The sequence below is a fragment of the Arachis hypogaea genome, chromosome 18 (assembly GCF_003086295.3).
Source record: "Arachis hypogaea cultivar Tifrunner chromosome 18, arahy.Tifrunner.gnm2.J5K5, whole genome shotgun sequence".
NCBI lineage: Eukaryota > Viridiplantae > Streptophyta > Magnoliopsida > Fabales > Fabaceae > Arachis > Arachis hypogaea.
Genome location: NC_092053.1, coordinates 106,034,906 through 106,053,786, shown reverse-complemented (window position 1 = coordinate 106,053,786; position 18,881 = coordinate 106,034,906). Strand labels below are relative to the sequence as shown.

Sequence of the window (18,881 nt, the reverse complement as noted above, 5' to 3'; positions counted from 1 at the left end):
ATTTCAAATCAAACCAAGGGTTTATGATTTTGGAAATGTTCTTCTCCCCTTTGGCTGAGCTTTCAGCGTGTTTCATATCATATGGGAGAGAGAATGTGCTAAAGCTTAATATTAATGGAATTTGGGTTAGGTTTTGGGCCTGTTTTGGACCTGGTTCGATCGGTTTAGCCCGTCGGTCCAGTTTTGGACCAAATTCTTTAAAATTTATGTCAAAATTTATATTTTAAATATTTTTACCCTTCTAATTTATCAAATTTATTTTTCTAATTTATTTAAATAATAATTAATTTATTGGTTAACTATTTATTAATTACCCAGGGTTTACACCATTCCTCCTTCTCCATGCTGAAAATAAGAAAGAAAAAAGAAAGAAAAATGGTGAAATTTCCATGACCATACATGCTTCCAAGCTTGATTTCTTCCTCACCAAAACTCCGATCAAAATTCTGAACCGATTAAAGTGATCCTCTCTTCTTTCTCTTCAAATCTATGCTACTTTTCATGGATCAAATTCATGTTTGGTGGCTGCTCTCCCCTCTTGTTTAGTTCGGCTATGAGGAACCATGCTTGAACTTGTGTTTTTTTTTAATGTTTCTTCTTAGATCTCTTGCTTAGTTAATTTGTGAACCAAGAAATCACTATTTTCAACAAGATTAAGGTGAGAAAATCCTTTCTAACTAGCTTCTGATGGTTCGGCCAGTTGAGGATCTTGAGGTTTAAAGTTGTTTTTGATTGAATATTAGGAGAAAAAGTGAACTAGGAAGCTTTCTTGGTGCAACCGGTTGGAGCAGCAGCAAAGAGGTAGAGTTTGGTAAAATTAATCTTTGACTAATTGTGTTATTAATGAGTGATTGCTGGATTATTTGTTTGGGTGTTTATTTGCTTGAAATATGTTGAAAATTTGGTAAAAAGTGAAGCCAACAATTCGGTTTCAAGGTGCAGTTGAAAACCGAATTGTTCACCCCAATTTTGAAGCTTTATTTGAATTGGAATCTTGATGAAATTGATGTAATTTGGTGGCTGAAAAATAAAATTGAAAAGTGAGAAAAATCGGTAACCAAAAAGATTGAAAAACTAGTTAAAAATCAAGTGAAAAACTTTTATGAACAAATTCAGATTTCTTGAAGAAAAAGAAACCTTAAGCTTTTGATTATTTTGTGGTCAATTTATAAATAAGAAAAATTTTGGGTTGAAAGTTAATTAATAAAAAGTTTGGGGTTAAAGTATAATATTCAAAAGTTAAGTGGTTAAAGTGAAAATACTAAAAAATTTAGAGGTCAAAATGCAATTTCCAAAAGTTTATAAATAAAATATTCTTAAATATAATTTTAATAATAAAATAATAATAAAAGACAAATTTATCTAAAAGTCTTAGGAAGACAACTTTAAGCCCAGAATATTATAATTTTCTTCATAAAACATCTAATGAATGGCAAGAACATGTTAAGGAGAGATAAAAGAAAATAGGAACATTAAAGAGAAGATAAAAGTTAGTTAAGAAAGTGTACAAAGAATAATAATATGAACATTAAAGAGAGAAACAGAAACAGAATGAAAAGACTAAGATAAACTAAGACATCAATTGAGAACAAAACAAACAACAAATGAATAAAGAAAAAGAGAACTGGGAATTAATAGAAGAATATAGTAAAAGTTGAGGAAAAGATTAAGTACGAAGTGAAAAAAAAGTTAAGAGAAAAGTTAAGAGATTAAGAAAAGAGAATTGAAAGCCAATTGAATGACTTCGGTCATAAGGCTTAAGAGCTTAAGTAAGAAACTTAAAGAGATGAATGAAAATTGAATGATGAAAGGAATGACTGAGAATGTTGAATGAGTAACTAAAGTGTCTGGCAAAGTTGAGGGATTCATCCTACCTGCTCATAACTTGAATGTAATGGTGGGATGCCCACAAATGTAGAACTGTTTTTCAGATGTACGCATATCTATGAAAAGAATGGACAGTCAACTGATGTGGTTTCAGCCATACAACTTAAAGTCAACATATGTGGCTTCATCCATACGACTTTGTATGCAACGGATGCACCTGAAAAGTCATATCTGGAACTTGTGCCTAGGTAATGTCGGGTTGCGGGTAGTCAATCGACGGATGAGCACATGGCTTGCATAGGATAGACATGCATCATACTTGGTTGCATTTCTTTCTGTGTTATGTTTGTTGTATTAATGTATGCTTTCTCTATTTGTATTCTATTCTCTATATTTTTTGTGTGCACTTGTCTTGTATTTCTCTTTTTGTACTCTATTTTTCTATTTTTTCTGTATACTGTATGTTTATGTTCTTGAATATATTACTGTCCAGTGATAACGACAGAAGCAATTAACTTGACTAATTAGCCTGACTTTAGTAAGAACTCTCCAGTTCTTACCCCCTTCCTTTCCCCCTTCAGATGGAGGCAGGAGTGCCCTTTCGTAGTCTGCTGGTGATCATTCTGCGAAAGAGTTCGGCTTTGGGTAGTCTTCTGAGTCTAGAGCAAGATTCATTTTCTGTTTATATATTTATATACCGTAAGACCAACCGATGTCTGCACCCCGTCAATTCACGGACCCTAACCTATATCCTCTATATGAGACTCCTATTTTGTGGATACTTGATGAAGCACCAGTGAGTTGCCCCACGGCGAAGTATGACCGTGCAGAGGAGTAGTAGACCACATTCCGCCTTTTGATGACGTTCAATTTGACCCGAGTTTTGAAGACCTAGAACGTACTTTCTCTCGCTTTTGTAGTTTATAGGGATTAGGTGAGTATAGAATCTAAACTAGCCTGGGCGCCAACTTAGAGACTTTTTAAACAAGTCAGAATCTAGGATGTTGTACGTATATATATATATATATATTATCTAGCTATTTTTAGGGATGTTCTAACTGAGTTCTATACTCTAATAAAGGCTGGATAACTAAATGTTGTTAACTGCTTGAGATGTACATAAGTGTGGTTGTTTATCATTGTTTTACCTGCTATTATTTGTGATTGATTATGAATGATTCCGTTTACTAACTCGAATGTTTAAAAAAAATTACCCCGCTAAACAACTATGTTTTAACAATGAATCAGACTCATATAATAAATAATAACTAAAATTAAGGAAGGCAAGTTGGTAGTATTCGACTTCTAGTATGATCATGACATACCAGAAGTTGGGTCATTACAGATACTCCAGCTAAAGCTGAATGGTTGGTAAAGACCAACAAAATGCAACTCCATGAACAGGAAAAAAAGTACGTGATTCATGCACATATTGTATAAATGATTTTTACATTATTGTAAAAGATTTTGAATAGATTTTAATTGCCTAAAGCGTTTTTTACTTAGCACTATGGAAAATATATGAAATGTTATTATGTTACTATTATTTTAGAAAAGCTTAGGAATGAAAAACAATAGAAGTACAGTTATAATGATGACTAAATATAGAAATAATATATATGTCAATTATTTGGTAGGAATATCTTAGTACATTTTTAATGAGTTCAACTAGGAAAACAATTATTTTTTGGCCAATATTAACTAATATTTTTTATAAAAAAATTATAATTTTTAAATTTTAAATTTTAAATGCTAAATTTTAAATTTTAAATTCTAACTATAAATACTAAACTCTCCAAAAAGTGAAAATTAAAAAACTAATTCTATTATTAAAAATTTTATTAATGAAGTTAAAAGTTGGTTTTTCTTTACCTTTAATTTTGATGCACTGTCGGTGTAAAATAAATTTACACGTGCATTCAATTACATAACGACACATTAGTAAAAAAAACTATTTTTTACATTGACCGCATGAATAATCATTCAAAAGAACATATGTGATTGCATGACTATGTAAAATGCTTTACTCTATCAGTACATCAAAATTAAATTCTTTTTTAGTATATTATACACACAAAAAAAGTGAATTCCTTAAAATCAAAGAGACGATAAAGAAAAAAAATGGTTTCAAAAATAAAATAAATTTCGCTTTGTTGATTGTTGGTCAAGTCATTGTTTTACCTCACGTAGATTAAATATTTCAACTCACAAATACATCTATAATGTGTTTTGAGTTAATGATTCAAAGCACACAAAAAAAGGGGCAACAGAGGAGCTTCATATTTCACTCTTCGAATAATTCTCTCCCATCTTCTCCAAAACCTCTCTTCATGAAATACACCTTTAGTAAAACGTAAGAGAAGCAAAATTATGTTCGATGCTTTAGCAAAACCACGATGATATAAAAAATCAGCGATGATAGACACTCGAGACACTGTTACAAACAAATTTTAGTCTGCCCCCTCTAAAGAATTTACACAAATTGTGCATCCCGTTTCAGAATAATTTGATCCCAAAAAGTTCCCCAATTACAAAGGCAGTTCATTTTTCTAGTCACAAACTCACAATGCCTCAACTGTTATACTGCACTGTGCATTATCTAAGACACTAGATTTGGGTTTGTTAACCACCTAGCTGCATAGAATAATGTGTCGATTATTGACCCTCAAATATGGCTTATACAAACAACAAATAAATAACCTCAATTTTATAAACAACACATAATTATCTTGATAATCAACACATGATCTGAAAATGTAGGCCGAAAAACATTTGACCAAATATATGCTAAAGTAAACAGACAACACTGTATCACTCCATAAGGAGAACGAAAGACCTTCTGGCTGGGGCAGCCGGGCAGCTATGGTTTTCCTTGAATATAAGCAATTTTGAAAGACACATGACACCTAAACTTGCACACAAATGAGGTACTTCGTTTAACTACAACTCTAATAATGCGGTTGAAGCTTTACAAGGAGAGGAAGAGAAAGAAATATTTGAATAGACAAACTGACTTATAATTACTCTTCAAACTCTTCCTTTCACCACTTTCCCTTTAAAACCCCATCTCACAAACACACCTAAGAGAATGAACACCTAAGGGCATATTTGGTTTGTGCTTTCATTCAGTGTTTTCTGTTTCCATAATTTTGTAAAAAAAAGAGTGAATATTGTGTTCCTTTTCATGATATACTTTTTCTTTTGCAAATTCCTAAAAAAAGATAACATTATCACCAAGCAAGCCCTAAATTTTTGGAGTTAAGGAAGTGGGGAAGAGAAGATGACAAGACTTCATCCGCCGATATGTATCATAGGCCTATTTGCTGTCTTTGCAAGGTCAAACATTCCAGCATGCAAAGCTTTCTTCCTCTTCACCTACACCAAAGAGAAGGCCAGAATACTCGAACATTATAGTAGAACCTTCCAGATGACATAGCTTAAACAAGGAGTATATAACCGACTATGTTGCTACACAACAATATAAAAAAGCAATAACAGATTTTATGATGCCGAAATGAACAAACTACATTAAAACTAAAAGCAAATATAATTCCACCATATTGGATGAGAAAACAAATCCTGATAGATTAATTAAATTTCTAAATTATCATGATGAAATTTTGAATCCTAGCAATAATCAAAAAGTGCATACCGCTGCTGCTATTATCTCCATAAGCTCATCATCCTCTGCACCATGTCGCAAGGGATCCCTTAAGCTTACCTGCAAGAGGACAAGGCCGTATAAAATATCACAAAAATCTCTTGCTTAAAGTCACACAACACATTAAATATCCAATCCAATATATATTAAATGGCCGATTTCTACTGTCCAGTGTCCATATCACTGCATAAATAGGTTTGGCCTGAACAGATAAAATCAACAGTCACAGTGTGCCTTGTAAAAGTTAGCGTTTATCAAGTTCACATGATCCAATATTTTTGTGAGAGGCACTTTGCTTTCATGGCACAGTTTGGAAGAATATCTGTAAGCTGAGTCTAAGGTATAATTCTTGATGAACTTAGCAGTAGATGGTTCATATGATTATGCATCTAAGAAATTATTAGAAAGGAAAAGAAGAAAATGGGCATTCAATCTGAAAAATGTGAAACATAATTTTTCATATCTAAGGTAAAATAAGGTCATCGAATTGCGAAACAGACCTTCCACCAAACAAGTCAAACAATGAATATACTCTACTCATCAATGGTGACCAAAAAACTCACACCACTTAACAAAATATGCTACCTAACATCATGCATAATTCTAAACATCGTTCAAAAGCACACATTATATGTTATACCATATGAATAACTAGAACTTAATAGGAAAAGCAACAAGCATGGATTAATCTAATAATTATGCATTCCAGAGTTGAAGATAGCGAAGACAACCACTGGTCCAATAATGTACAAGTAGAGACCCAAAATGAGAATTAATTCATCTTCATGAAGCACAAGGAAAGGATTAAACAAGCTCTCATCTAACTTTCCCAGATTACGAACAAACTTCAAAATTTAGTGAATAAATCCATTTTCGGCAAGGTAGTATAGACCTCTTACTTTCTAATATGAATTATTTAAAGTTATGTTAGTCACTCTATTAGGAATCTTCCCCAAAATTGAGAACAAACCATATCAAGAATTCAGGACTAAGAGTAGAAATCATAGGCTCAATCATCAATGTTATAATATATGTTGCTGCCTATTCTTTTTCCCATTGTCCTGTAAAGCCATTGATCACTTGTAGAAAGCAACTTACGGAACACAGCACAATAATGGCAAAAGATTTGCATTAACATTACTCCAAATTTTATCCACCAAAAGCATTTGTGTATTTCTAATACCAACTCTAAATCCAAGCCCTTTCCTCACATTACCTAATGATCTCATTCAATACCCACTTCACTTTAAGAAACCTATAAAATCCTCATTAATGATAATAACATTGTAGATTCACTAGAAACATTAAATATTCCACATATATCTAACATCACACAGATACTCTTCAAATTGCAATTAACAATTACTGGTGACATGCAGAACAAAAAATATGACTTACCTCTGAAGGACCAAATAGACACACTTTGAAGTTTCCATCTGCTAGTATTCGCAATCTATTGCAACCAGCACAAAAATGCTCCGTCATTGATGTGATAAATGAAACTCTACCTTGATGTCCATCTATTGCGAAATTCTTGGCTGTATCTGTTGGGTGATCCTGAAGTCTCTTTATGGAAGGAACATGTTTTATCTGTTTAATAAAAATGGTGACGAAGGGTCTCAACTAGAAAAAAAAAACACAAAAAAAAAAAATCCAAGTGAGATCTCCTGCAGAGTTCTACCTTACCACTCTATCCATCATTTCTGAGTAGGGTACAAGCTTCTTGACATTCCAAACATTTCCATCAAATGGCATGAATTCTATAAAACGAACATTAATAGGCTTTTCTCTTGTCAGATCAACAAAGTCACATATTTCATCATCATTAAATCCACGCATTACAACACCATTGACCTGAAGCAACAAACATAAAGGACACCTTAAAACGCATCAATCAGTTACCTTTGAAATTTAACATGGCTATCAAGTCTCACACAAGAATAATCCAACATAGAAATATGTACAAAAACTACAAATCAATGAAGAATTTCACAATTTTGCAAGGGAAGCTAATAACATGGGAGGTGTTCAAAAAGTGAAGAAACAAGACCAGCACTAGCAAATACCTTAACAGGATTATAACCAAGGTCCACAGCAGCATTAATTGAATTCATTACTTTTTCATGCCCTTTCCGTCTTGTCATAAACTCAAACTTTGCAGGTACCAATGTGTCCAAACTAATGTTCACAGAAGTAAGGCCACATTCTTTCAGCCTTGGAAGTTTCCTTGCTAGGGTGATACCATTTGTAGTCATGGTCAATGTCTCCAGTCCCTTCAATTTTGACAACCCCATGCATATATCTTCAATATCCTTTCTTACAGTTGGCTCCCCACCAGTCAACCGTATTTTATTTACCCCGGAACTTACAAAGAGATTTGCTAGTCGCAAAATCTCAGCATTTGTCAAAAGCTGAGCGTTAGGAGTTAGCTCCACGCCGTCTGCTGGCATACAATACTGACACCGTAAATTGCACCGTTCTGTTAACGATATTCTGAAGTAAGTGTGCAACCGTCCAAATGAATCTACTAACATATCAGAAACAGTGTTATCCTTTGGCTGATTGTCAAGCGATGTAGCGCACGATGTTTCATAAGTTCTTGTGGAATATTCATTCAAGTTGCCACTGAAATTGACTTGACCATTGGTACTTCTGCTAGCACAATGAGACCCCGCCTCACAATTCACCTGCTTTACAAAATTTGCAGATTATCCAACCACAATCTCATAAAACAAAAGACTTAGATATATCATCACCACCACACTCCGGATTAATACAACATGGAATAAGAAAAATCTAATTATTAATTAGAATACTTAGACAAAATCCAAGGACAAAAAATAACAATTTTCATTAAGATGCAAATGGTTATCAATATTTACAACTCACAGCACAAAATTCCTATCAAGCAGGATTGGATAGAGAAGATTTATGCAACAATCTTACCATCGCTTCAAGAATCGAAATTCGGCCCATAACAAGGGCGCAACTAAATGACTGACTGTGTTTTTCACTATAGAACTTAAGAGATTCTTGCAACTTTATTATCAAATTTACGAGTCATTGACAAGGACAACATACATATGATAACTATGTTGCTCGTGTATGTAAGAACCCAAGAATCCATTTTCCTAATCCATTAGAAAATCAAAGTAGAGCTTGATGATCAATGCATTTTCATGACCAAAAGAACAAGCTAAGTAAATTGACAGAGTAAGTTACATATATAGTAAACGAGAGAAAGAGCAGTACCAATAAGGAATTGGATTGTCCGAAGCCGAAACGCCAACCAGGGAATTTTGATAAGAAGCGCCTCGTTATTAATGCAATCATCAATTAATTATAACCAAGGTTCTGAGAACCGGACCGGTCATTGAACCATTTTATTCACTGGTTCACTGGTTCATTGGTCCAACCGTAATTCAACCGAAAAAACCGTTTTAAAATAAAATAATAAATAAATTATAGAACAACTCTCATCAACACAATAAAAAACAATCAATAAATCATCAACACAATAAAAATTATAGAATATGTGTATTGCTATAATATAAAATTACAGAACATGTCTACTGGCATGTTACTTATTATTATGACTGCCTCTATCACCAGTTCATTGTGTTGATGGTTTTCAATGCTGCAAGCTACTCCACTCCTAACTTTGAGCTGCTCCCTAATAAAGTTTCAAGTAGAAATTTCAAAACATTTTAATACTATGGCTCAAAACATATTCAAGCTTGAGGTGTATGCATGTATTCAATGAAATCAAAGCAAAACTAACTGTGATAAGAACATTAAACTTACTCGTGGTTTTTATAGAAAGCATTCCATCTGTTTTACAAGCTTCAAATATAAACAGCTCAAATGCTCATCAATAAAATATGAAAATTATGTAGATGTTTTCCATGAATAGTCCAATTGTTAAGTTATTCCAGTTGTCAGTATCATTGTTAGAAGAAAATCTCAGCTTGAAATCAACCTATTATACATCAAACTTCAAAAGATTATCAATTTTAACTCAATTTTAACAAGATTAGCACAATGATTAACAACAAAAAAAAAGCACCGAGTGAGGTAATGAGCACAAAATCAAGAAACTTTAATAAAATTTAACATCAGAAAAAAAGCAAGAACAAGCCAAAAACAGTTTATTAGTACCAATTTAGCATCAATCAATAAGCCAGTAACAGAGTTCATTAATCAAGAACAGGCTAGAACAAGCCAGAGTAGTGAGCAAAGCCAATCAACCAAGAACAAGCACTAAGCAATGACAGAGCATCCAATTAACTCAAGCACAAAGTAAAAAAACAAAACAGCAACACATCACTTAATCAATAATCATCAATCAATGAAAAACAAAACACCAACAGTGAGTATTAAAAAATGACGATCACTAACCATCGAAGAACAAGCATGAAGAGGGTTTGGTTTCTGAACAGACAATAAAAAAAAAACACGAAGAACAAGCACTAGCAGTGAGCATTGACCTTCGACGGACGACGGAGAGCGGTTGAGCGCAACGGACGACGGCGAACAGGCAACTGATGAGAGCGAACAGGGGATGGTGAGAGCGAAGTAACGAACGCCGATAGCACGAAGATGGTAGTTCTTGAGTGCGACGGAGGCGGCAGCACCAGTCTCTCACTCCGACAGACGGCGACAAGATTGGTAGAGGCTAGGGTTTGCTTTCTTTGGTGGAGGCTAGGGCATTTTGCTGATGACTAAGGAAGGAATCGGAGAAGGGAGCCAAACGCGTGCAACCGCTTTTTTCATTTAAAAAAGGAAACGGCGTCGTTTCTTGTAAACCGGCCGGGTCCCGATCCAATTTGACCGGCCGAGCAGTTTGTATTCAATTTCTAGAACATCGGTTTCTGCTAATAAATCGAACCGCTTAAGCTACCGTTTCGCGATTAAACCAATTCGACCGATCAATCCGATCCAATTTTTATAAGATTAATATCAGTTATTAATAAAAAGTTATTATTTTATTTTTAAATTAACTTTACAAATTTAATATCATTATAGTATAACACTATTTACATTAATAAATTTTGATATTTTTATTTTATTAGAAATTTAAGACTTTATTTTGTTGTATTATATTATTTAATTTATAATAAAAGTAATAATAAAAATAATTAATCTTGAGACTTTTAAAAAATAAATATTATCAAAAATAAAATTAATGTTTTAAAAAATATTGAAAAATAATTTATAAATTATAATTGATTTTATATAATTTAAATAAAAAATCAATTTTTAAAAAGAAAAATCAGTATTTAGATAAAAAAAAAAAGTAGTTTTCTAAATAAAAATATATTTTGACGTGCAAAAACTAATTTTTTTTATGTAAAAACTGATTTTCTTTAAATTGATTTTTTATTTAAAATCAAATTCGCTTATTAACCTAAACAAAATTTTTTATTAATCAAAATTAAAATTATTTTTTATTAATCTTAACCATATATAATCTTATATATTAATAATAAATTAAAAATAAAATAATTATATTTATAAATTTTATTTTAATATAAATACTATTATAAAATTTTTTATTAAGATTTTTGACCCTCCAACAAATTTTTTCAAGTTCCATCACTGATCTTAGACAACATAGTTTGTTATCTACTTATCTTGTTAATATATCCATTGAAGCATAAGGATTTAATTATTTTCAGATCTCCAAAAATACAAATTGCATTACAAGTTATGAGTGAGAGCTTATCCAGACCAAAATAATAACTAAAGTGTATGATATGTATATATATAGTCATGTTGGCCTAATATATAGTTTTGAGGACTAAATCCCCATAGTGGTTCCCCAGATTCAGTCCGTGCACCAATTTTGCCCCTGAGATTCCAATTGCACTGTTTATGTCCCCCAGATTCCGATTCGAGCACCTTAATGGTCCTTCGAAGATTTTCCGACGTGACTCAGCGACGGCGTTGCTTATGTGGCACAGCCACTACCACGTTGGACGCCGTAGTGTACATATGACGTGGAATGTGTGATAAAATTCCCTAATGTAGTCCCTGTCCTCATTTTTAAACCCTAAAATTTCGTTGGCCTTCCCATTGAGGTTCTCTCCATCAACATCTTCTTCTGCATCTCTTCTGTACACCAATAGCTGTCCCCCATGAGAGAAAGTGGGAGCCATGTTGCAGGAAGTTCCAACCGATCATCGTCGACGGAGAACTGGAGAAGAAGCACGACGCGAAGCAGGCATGGACGGGTTCCGGACTGGTGCGGCTGTGGTTGTCGCCCGGTGCTAAGGTGGTCTGGGACGGAGTCGCATCCTAACAAGCCCTTCTTTGGTTGCCCCAACTATAATGTGAGTAAAATTTAATAATTTGTAGCAGATTGAAAATTTTTTTTTCGGTTGATTATTTTGGTTGGTTGCAGATAAGTGGGAAAACATGGTGTGGGTTATTCGTCTGGGCTGATTCTGTGCAAGAGGAGTTGTCTGAAGGAGCTGTTGCAGGAGATGATGATGGTGACAGGAAGATGAACTTTGCATGGCGGATGGGCAAGATGGAGGCAGACATTAGGAATCTGAAATTCATAACTCATGTTCTTGGATTTGGGTTCTTAGTAATTGTTGTTTTTGTAGGATTGGTGCTATTAAAGGGTTGAGAACATGTCAATGTAATGCAGTTCCCAAATTAATGAATGAAACTGTTATGTGGTAACATAACAAGGTTTGTGTAAATCATCTTACTTTGATATAATATAATATCCTGTTGGATGAAGTAAAAGAACTTGTAAATAAGTAACAGCAAGATTGATCCAAACCATGGACAGTATTAATTGATCAATACCAAAATATGGCAAACCATTCATAGTTTTAACACATTACAACCATAAGTAATTGAACAAGTAGCATGACATACTTGATTAGTAATCAACAAAATGAACCATTGTTTAGAGTGAGCGCAGTCACTGTATCTTTTAACAAAAAACAAACACTTGACAAGCAAAATGTCCTAATGTCCTAATATGAAAGTTCACTTCTTTCGGGGGTGCTTAAATCCAGGAGTCGGCACAAACTTCAGAAAATTTGTGAATCGTGAAGCAGTGGCAGAACTCGCACCCTTCATTGGGTCTAGTGCTGTAGAAGGGGTTGTTGGAGGTGACCTTCTTCTAGTAGGCAGTTTGGCAGGTCTTGTGGCTGGTTCCCCGGTTACTTCAGTGAACTACACAAATTTCAAACCAGAAATAAATACCAAACATTGTCACTCAGTAAACCTTTTTCAGAGTTTTTACTCCATGAATTACAAAGGCTTATTATAGAATTAAAATTGTACCTTTTGAGAGTCTTCTGGTTCAGAACAAATTGGCTGTGACGGATCAATTTCTGATGCTTGACCAATAGGAGCAGAATTGATGGTAATATTAGCATTAGCCGTAGCTGTAGCAGTAGTAGTTGCATTTGGAGTAGCAGTTGCAGTGGCACTGGCAGATGCAGAGGCAGTTGCAGTGTCAGTTGTGGTGGCCTGGGCAGTTGCAGTTGCTTGTGCACTAGCATTTTTAGGGTCTTTATGTACCTTAAACTCTTGAAATGTTGTAGCTCTAGCACACTCCCATAACAGTCCCCTAAGCTCCAGGTCCTTCCACTGCTTATTGAAATTTCGCCACAAGTGCCAGACACAGAATCGGTGTCCCACATTAGGCATCACGGCTTTCATAGCAGGCAGTAATCCCTGAAGATATCAAGCATTATGTTACCATAATAGTCCATAACTTTGAAAATCGATCACCATAATAGTCCCTAACTTTGCATAACGATAACCATAATAGTCCCTAACTTTGCCAATCCTTCACCATAATAATCCCTAACTTTGAAAATCGATCACCGTAATAGTACCTAACAGCACACCATCATGGTATAGTACGTAATCAAACAATTAGATCAGAGCAGTATTCACAGTATAGCAGCAGACACTAACAGCACACCATAGTATATACCACAAAGTATCAAACAATTATATCTTAGGTATCATCACAATATGGCAGTATACTGCACTATATGCACTACATCAAGCTAACACAGTTTTACACATTTAAACTTATGTGAGAGTAAGGATTAAGGTTTCAGTAAGAAATTACCTTTTGCATATCAGAGATGAAGTTCCACCCATGGGTCTTGTAGTCTCCAAGATCCTCATGTAGCAACTCTAGAAACCACTTCCAATTCTCAAAGTTCTCCACTTCCACAACTGCCCAGGCAATGACATAGACATGATGATTAGCATCTTGTCCAACAGCCGATAGAATTTGCCCCCCGAAAATAGTTTTTAGAAAAGCCCCATCAAGTCCAATTAACGGACGACAGCCAGCCTTGAAACCTGACTTGCAGCCACTCAAGCAGACATACATCCTCTCAAATATGACCTCACCACTAGGCTGTGGCTTTGTGCATATCTGAACAGTTGATCCCGAGTTTGTTTTCAATAGTGTTTCACCATAGTCCCTAAGCATAGCATGTTGCTCCTTGGCATCCCCATAGACTATATTTCTAGCATCACACAGTGCCCGTGATATAGAGTTCCTATTGAGCGACAAGTCATATTTCGTCTTGAAATATGTTGTAGCCTCACAGTTCCTGAAATTGGGATATTTCCTTAGTTTTTTACCAACTTACCTGCAACCCAATTTCTATTTGCTGCCCTGTTTTTATCCTCTCGTGGATAAGTGTGGTCATTGAAGAAAGTCTTAACTTGCCAGCAACTGTCTTCGTGGTCCCTTGATGCGTATACAACCCACTTGCAATCCTTCACCTTACATACTGCCCTCACCCTTTTACCATCATTCTTCCTAAACCTCATCCGTCTCCCTTCTTGTATAGTGAACTCCCTCACTGCCTCCTTGAACTCCCACTTAGTATTGAACTTCATCCCGACTTCTAAATGTAGTTCCCCGAACCTAGCACCATGTCTAAACACCGGAAATACCTCCTCTGAACTTTCTTCTCCAACCAGCTCATCCTCTGAATTAGGTGGTGTTTTCATCTCCAAAGAGTGCCACGAATTGCCACCATCCGATTCTGACCCTGGATCAAAAGCATCATGGTTATCCCCCTTTATACCTCCCCCCACAAATCCAATGTCCATATCTTCATCAGAAACGTCTTCCACAAATCCATCATCATCAACACAGACCTTGGCCTTCCCTTTTTCCTTTCCACTCTCAGCCTGGACCTTCTTCCTTGCATTGGGTTTCTTGACTTTCTTCTTCTGTGAAGGAACAGTATATCCAATGCCCGATTCATCTGAGCTATCATCCGGCTCTTGTGGCTTATAGGCCTCGTCCTCAGCACTCTCGTAGCTGTCATGAGAGTCTGAGTCAGAGGATAAAAGAACATGATCACTAGCATTTTCCTTTGCTTTTGAAATACCTTTCCCTACAGACCTTAGACAATATCTCCTAGTCCTAGTTACATTGTTCTGTCTGGGCATGGATTTGGGTTTGGGAACTGTCTTAGGCTTACACTTTGACTTAGGCTTAGGCTGGGACTCCATGTTAGAATTCACATTGCTCTTCTTCAGTAACGCCTCTTTAGCTTGGGGCTTGTATGTTACCATGCTTAAACTCCTAGGATGGTCCTTCTCGGTGGTAGGTTTGACAGGGGGGTCTTTCACCATCCTGGCATTTGACTTGGCTTGCTCTCCAAGATCCCTCACCTCGTCATCAACATGCACAACAACATCCTCTCCTTGTACTATTTCAGGTTCTGAAATGCCATGTTCAATGTAGACATCCACTACCCCATTGTTCTTTCCACCATGAGAACATAGCTCTCTCAACTCATTATCAGAGTCTAAACGCCTCAAACCTACTTCCAGGCTCATCCCAGGGACCTGCCACCAAACTTCCTTCATGGTCTCATAGCCTAGCTCTTTGAAGTAATTTCTCAGGTATAATACATCCAACCTGTCCACATCCAGATCACCCAAACAATGCCTATTGTCAGGTGTGTATGTCCATCTCCCATCCTTCCCCCTCTCAAAATTTCCCCCATGATGAAACATTATGTCTAACAATTCGGCGTTCATCTGCAACATAACAGAGAAAATGCTTAAAATTCACCACGCATGCAACACATAAACAACAAATAACTTAGATATTACACACCACCAGAGATTAACCCCTGTTCTTTTCATAAGAAACAGAGCATGCATTACTAGTTTGAAGAAGGAAAACACTAAAACCCTAACAGGTAGTGGATTCTAACACAAACTACATGCATCATGTTCAAGTAAATTTAACAATCGGCCATATCAGGAATGAAACATGATCCAAAAAATTCAAAAAAATATAATAAAATTTGTACCTTGAAGCTAGCTTAAACGGTTCTTCAGTCGATGCTTCAATGGTGAACCACGAACCTTCCCCCAAGTTCAGTACAGCAATGTTAAGAAACCAGGCAGCAGTGCCCTTGCCTGTCGCTACTGCTTATGGAGGAGGAGACCAAGCGTTGAGAGAGGTGAGAAAATATGGAGGAGAAGACGTAACGAATACCAAACCTTTTGCCCAAGTTACTACTACTCTCACTGTGATCAAAACGGCGACGTGTGGGCTTTCAATCATTTTGCCCCATGAAATGACGTCGTTCTGACTCTCCAACGTGGCAGTGGCTGTGCCACATAAGCAACGCCGTCGCTGAGTCACGCCGGAAAATCTTCGAAGGACCATTAAGGTGCTCGAATCGGAATCTGGGGGACATAAACAGTGCAATTGGAATCTCAGGGGCAAAATTGGTGCACGGGCTGAATCTGGGGGACCACTATGGGGATTTAGTCTAGTTTTGAGATTTGAATAAGGAAATATTTCTACCCATAATTTATTTCTTTCTTTCTTTTCTATTTTTTCTGCATGTATATAGTACACATTCTCTCAAGTGCATAAACCATACTAATTAATTAATTATCATAATATCACTCTCACAGAACGAAATCATATAAAGATATACTTTATTTGATGAAAAATGTTAATGTTTGAATTTTAAAAGCACACAGACCCATAATTTCGCACAATAAAAATTAAACTCCAATGTGATGTTTAAGACTCCTTTTGTATTCTTCACTAAAAGATAATTACCAAATATCTACAACCAATGCACAGCATATCCCTGTGTTCATAACTAAAACAATACATTGTGCAGTAATTTTCACTAAATTACAGCTGTGCAATTTTAAGTTTCCTAAGTATGATGAAGTTATAAGAAAACAAAAGGGCCATATGCAGGTTTGTTATGTTCATTCTTTCAAAAGAGCATGTAAATTATGTGTAGTAGCATCCAGCAAGGATTGTTGTTCATTAATTAGAGTTAGAAATGACAACTTCAAGCCCCTCGACAGTTATTAAAGAATGGCACTTACCAAAATAAAGAACCCTGGCAATTGTTTCAAGAACAAAAGACCTTGCATAATCCCTATCATGGTACAAAGTATCAAGTATCTTTATCACAGAATTCTGAAAAATATCAACAAGGCAAAAAATAAGCAAACAGAAATAGACATCACTTTCCCTGAGAGGGGATTATATTAGCCAATTCAAGATTACAGCCTCAATATGAGAAATGACAGACCAAACATCATATTACCAAAAACATTCTACAGAGTATTGATTTCTCATTCTCATTGGCAAATCCGTAGCTTTCAGATGCTATAAACTATCAATCAATGACATCTACCTTAAATTGCCAACTGAATTGAAATTGAGCATACTCTTAATTGAGCACTTCCACACTAACACTAAGCAGTTGAAGTAGAAAACTTAAGCCAACATGAACACAATAACGATATAAACGAAGATAAAGTAATTGACTTACCGTGAGAGAGATATTAACTGATTGTTCAACGTTGATGATGAACTTCTCAAAGGACAACGATGATGAGTTTGAAGTTGAGTCTCCGCTTTTCATATTGGCTTTACCGGCATCATCAAAAGTATAAAACTTAGAGGATAAGGATTATTTCACTTTCACTTTCAATTTAATTTCTCCTTGTTATCTTATAACATAGTTATGTAGGCACAATGTATTGTTAACAAAGAAGAAATATGAGTAAAGTCTGAACCCAGTCCCTGTCCATTTTCTTGAAGGACATAGCGATTCTTGTCCAAAAAAAAATGGTATTCTCGGCCCTTGTCCCTGCTTGTCCCTCCTTTTCCCTCCTTGTCCAACGTCAAGACCTAGCGGAATTTGCGTATGTGGCGGTTAACGTTGATGATGTGTCAAGAATATGTCTGTTTAGTGCCATGATGGCAATTGAAATTTGAACAGGGATCGATTTGTCCTTTTTTTTTTACCGAAACGTTGTCATTTTATACATGGCAAAAATGGCTTGTTGAGTAGGACTGGGCAAAAAAATCCAAATTTTAGATTTTAAACCCAATCCAAACCAAACCACTTTAAAAAAATCAGTTTTTAAAAAAAAAAACATCCAAACCACATTGCATCAATTTTATGGTTTGGTTTTTTAATCCAAACCAATTAACCAACTTAAATCCATATCTGGATCCAAATCCGAATTAGGATCCAAATTTGGAAAAACCCTAATTCGGTGAACCAGTTCACAGTTCACACTACGCACAAATCGCGCTTCTCCTTCAACTGTGGCATTGCGCTTCTCCTTCTCCTTCGGCGCTTCTCCTTCGACGCTTCTCCTTCGGTCTTCTCCTTTCTCATTCGCCGTTGTCATTCTTTGGTTTCACCATCTCCGTCTCGCCGACTTGCCGTCACAGGTGTGGGCTTTCCATTCGCCTCTGCTCGTGCTTCTTGCCACTGGGTCACAGCGTTAGTACCATTACCTTTACCTCTGCTCGTTCTTCTTCTAGAGAAATTTTGGGTTGTCGTGTCTGATTTTGCAATTCATTGCATTGCAGATTTTGTTCTTCCACCCAGGAGCAAAACAAAGTTCGTGAAACTGAACCAGAACAAACAGTTCCAACACAATCAGAACAAGCATTTTCTGTGTCTTCTTGTGTTTATCAAGTATTTTGACCTTGTATTCCTTGTGCTTTAAACCTTGTATTCCTTGTGTTTCTATGTCTTCTTGTGGGCCTTTCTCTTATTACTGCTGTAAAAGTTGGCCTTTTTCCATCTACCAATTTGGTTCACTCTTGCTCTATTGTAGGGCCTCTTTAGTGTTGTGTTAATCTCAAAGTTATTGGAACTTTTATATCCTGTTCCGAGATTACCTGTTGGAAATTTTAAACCTTTTATATTGGTGTATATAGAGATTTTTTAAAAGTAGGGATATATTAGATTTTCCTTGTCTTCTGTTTAAAATTTACTACTTTATTGCAAAATTGTTGAAATTGTTGCTGGAACTGGGCTGTTATTATGACTTAAGTCTTAAGCTAATAGTGGTCTTATGTTGCTCTAGGAAG

At 35.6% G+C, this 18,881-nt stretch overlaps 2 protein-coding genes across 8 annotated transcripts; both read right to left on the bottom strand.

Moving 5' to 3' along the window:
- Nucleotides 1-4,519: 4,519 nt before the first annotated feature.
- LOC112770839 (GTP 3',8-cyclase, mitochondrial) lies at nucleotides 4,520-10,259 on the bottom strand. 6 transcript variants are annotated; one of them, XM_072226115.1, is made up of 8 exons: nucleotides 9,976-10,236; nucleotides 9,293-9,467; nucleotides 8,741-9,161; nucleotides 7,555-8,175; nucleotides 7,175-7,342; nucleotides 6,887-7,078; nucleotides 5,480-5,548; nucleotides 4,520-5,202 (listed from the first exon to the last, which is right to left on the bottom strand). In XM_072226115.1, exons 3-8 carry the CDS (start codon nucleotides 8,819-8,821, stop codon nucleotides 5,119-5,121), a joined length of 1,215 nt encoding a protein of 404 aa, XP_072082216.1. In that variant the 5' UTR covers nucleotides 8,822-9,161; nucleotides 9,293-9,467; nucleotides 9,976-10,236; the 3' UTR covers nucleotides 4,520-5,118. The 6 variants fall into 6 exon arrangements, with proteins under 6 accessions (XP_072082216.1, XP_025671047.1, XP_072082213.1 ...); XM_025815262.3 differs by lacking the exon at nucleotides 9,293-9,467 and having other exon boundaries at nucleotides 9,976-10,259; XM_072226112.1 differs by lacking the exon at nucleotides 9,293-9,467 and having other exon boundaries at nucleotides 7,555-8,178; nucleotides 9,976-10,257.
- Nucleotides 10,260-12,270: 2,011 nt separating this feature from the next.
- Nucleotides 12,271-17,472, bottom strand: LOC140181720 (uncharacterized). Of its 2 annotated transcripts, XM_072226110.1 has the most exons (6): nucleotides 17,320-17,472; nucleotides 16,868-16,961; nucleotides 15,820-16,201; nucleotides 13,596-15,541; nucleotides 12,794-13,189; nucleotides 12,271-12,682 (listed from the first exon to the last, which is right to left on the bottom strand). In XM_072226110.1, exons 4-6 carry the CDS (start codon nucleotides 13,965-13,967, stop codon nucleotides 12,494-12,496), a joined length of 957 nt encoding a protein of 318 aa, XP_072082211.1. In that variant the 5' UTR covers nucleotides 13,968-15,541; nucleotides 15,820-16,201; nucleotides 16,868-16,961; nucleotides 17,320-17,472; the 3' UTR covers nucleotides 12,271-12,493. The 2 variants fall into 2 exon arrangements, with proteins under 2 accessions (XP_072082211.1, XP_072082210.1); XM_072226109.1 differs by lacking the exons at nucleotides 12,271-12,682; nucleotides 12,794-13,189 and having other exon boundaries at nucleotides 13,977-15,541.
- Between the last annotated feature and the right edge of the window lie 1,409 nt (nucleotides 17,473-18,881).

Coding starts and splice junctions, on each gene's coding strand:
- LOC112770839 (XM_072226112.1), bottom strand. CDS start 8,821: ATGATTGCATTAATAACGAGGCGCTTCTTATCAAAATTCCCTGGTTGG. Junction 8,179..8,740: donor GACAATCCAATTCCTTATTG/GTACTGCTCTTT, acceptor AATTTTGTAAAG/CAGGTGAATTGTGAGGCGGG. Junction 5,549..6,886: donor GTCTATTTGGTCCTTCAGAG/GTAAGTCATATT, acceptor GTCCTCTTGCAG/GTAAGCTTAAGGGATCCCTT.
- LOC140181720 (XM_072226109.1), bottom strand. CDS start 15,541: ATGAACGCCGAATTGTTAGACATAATGTTTCATCATGGGGGAAATTTT.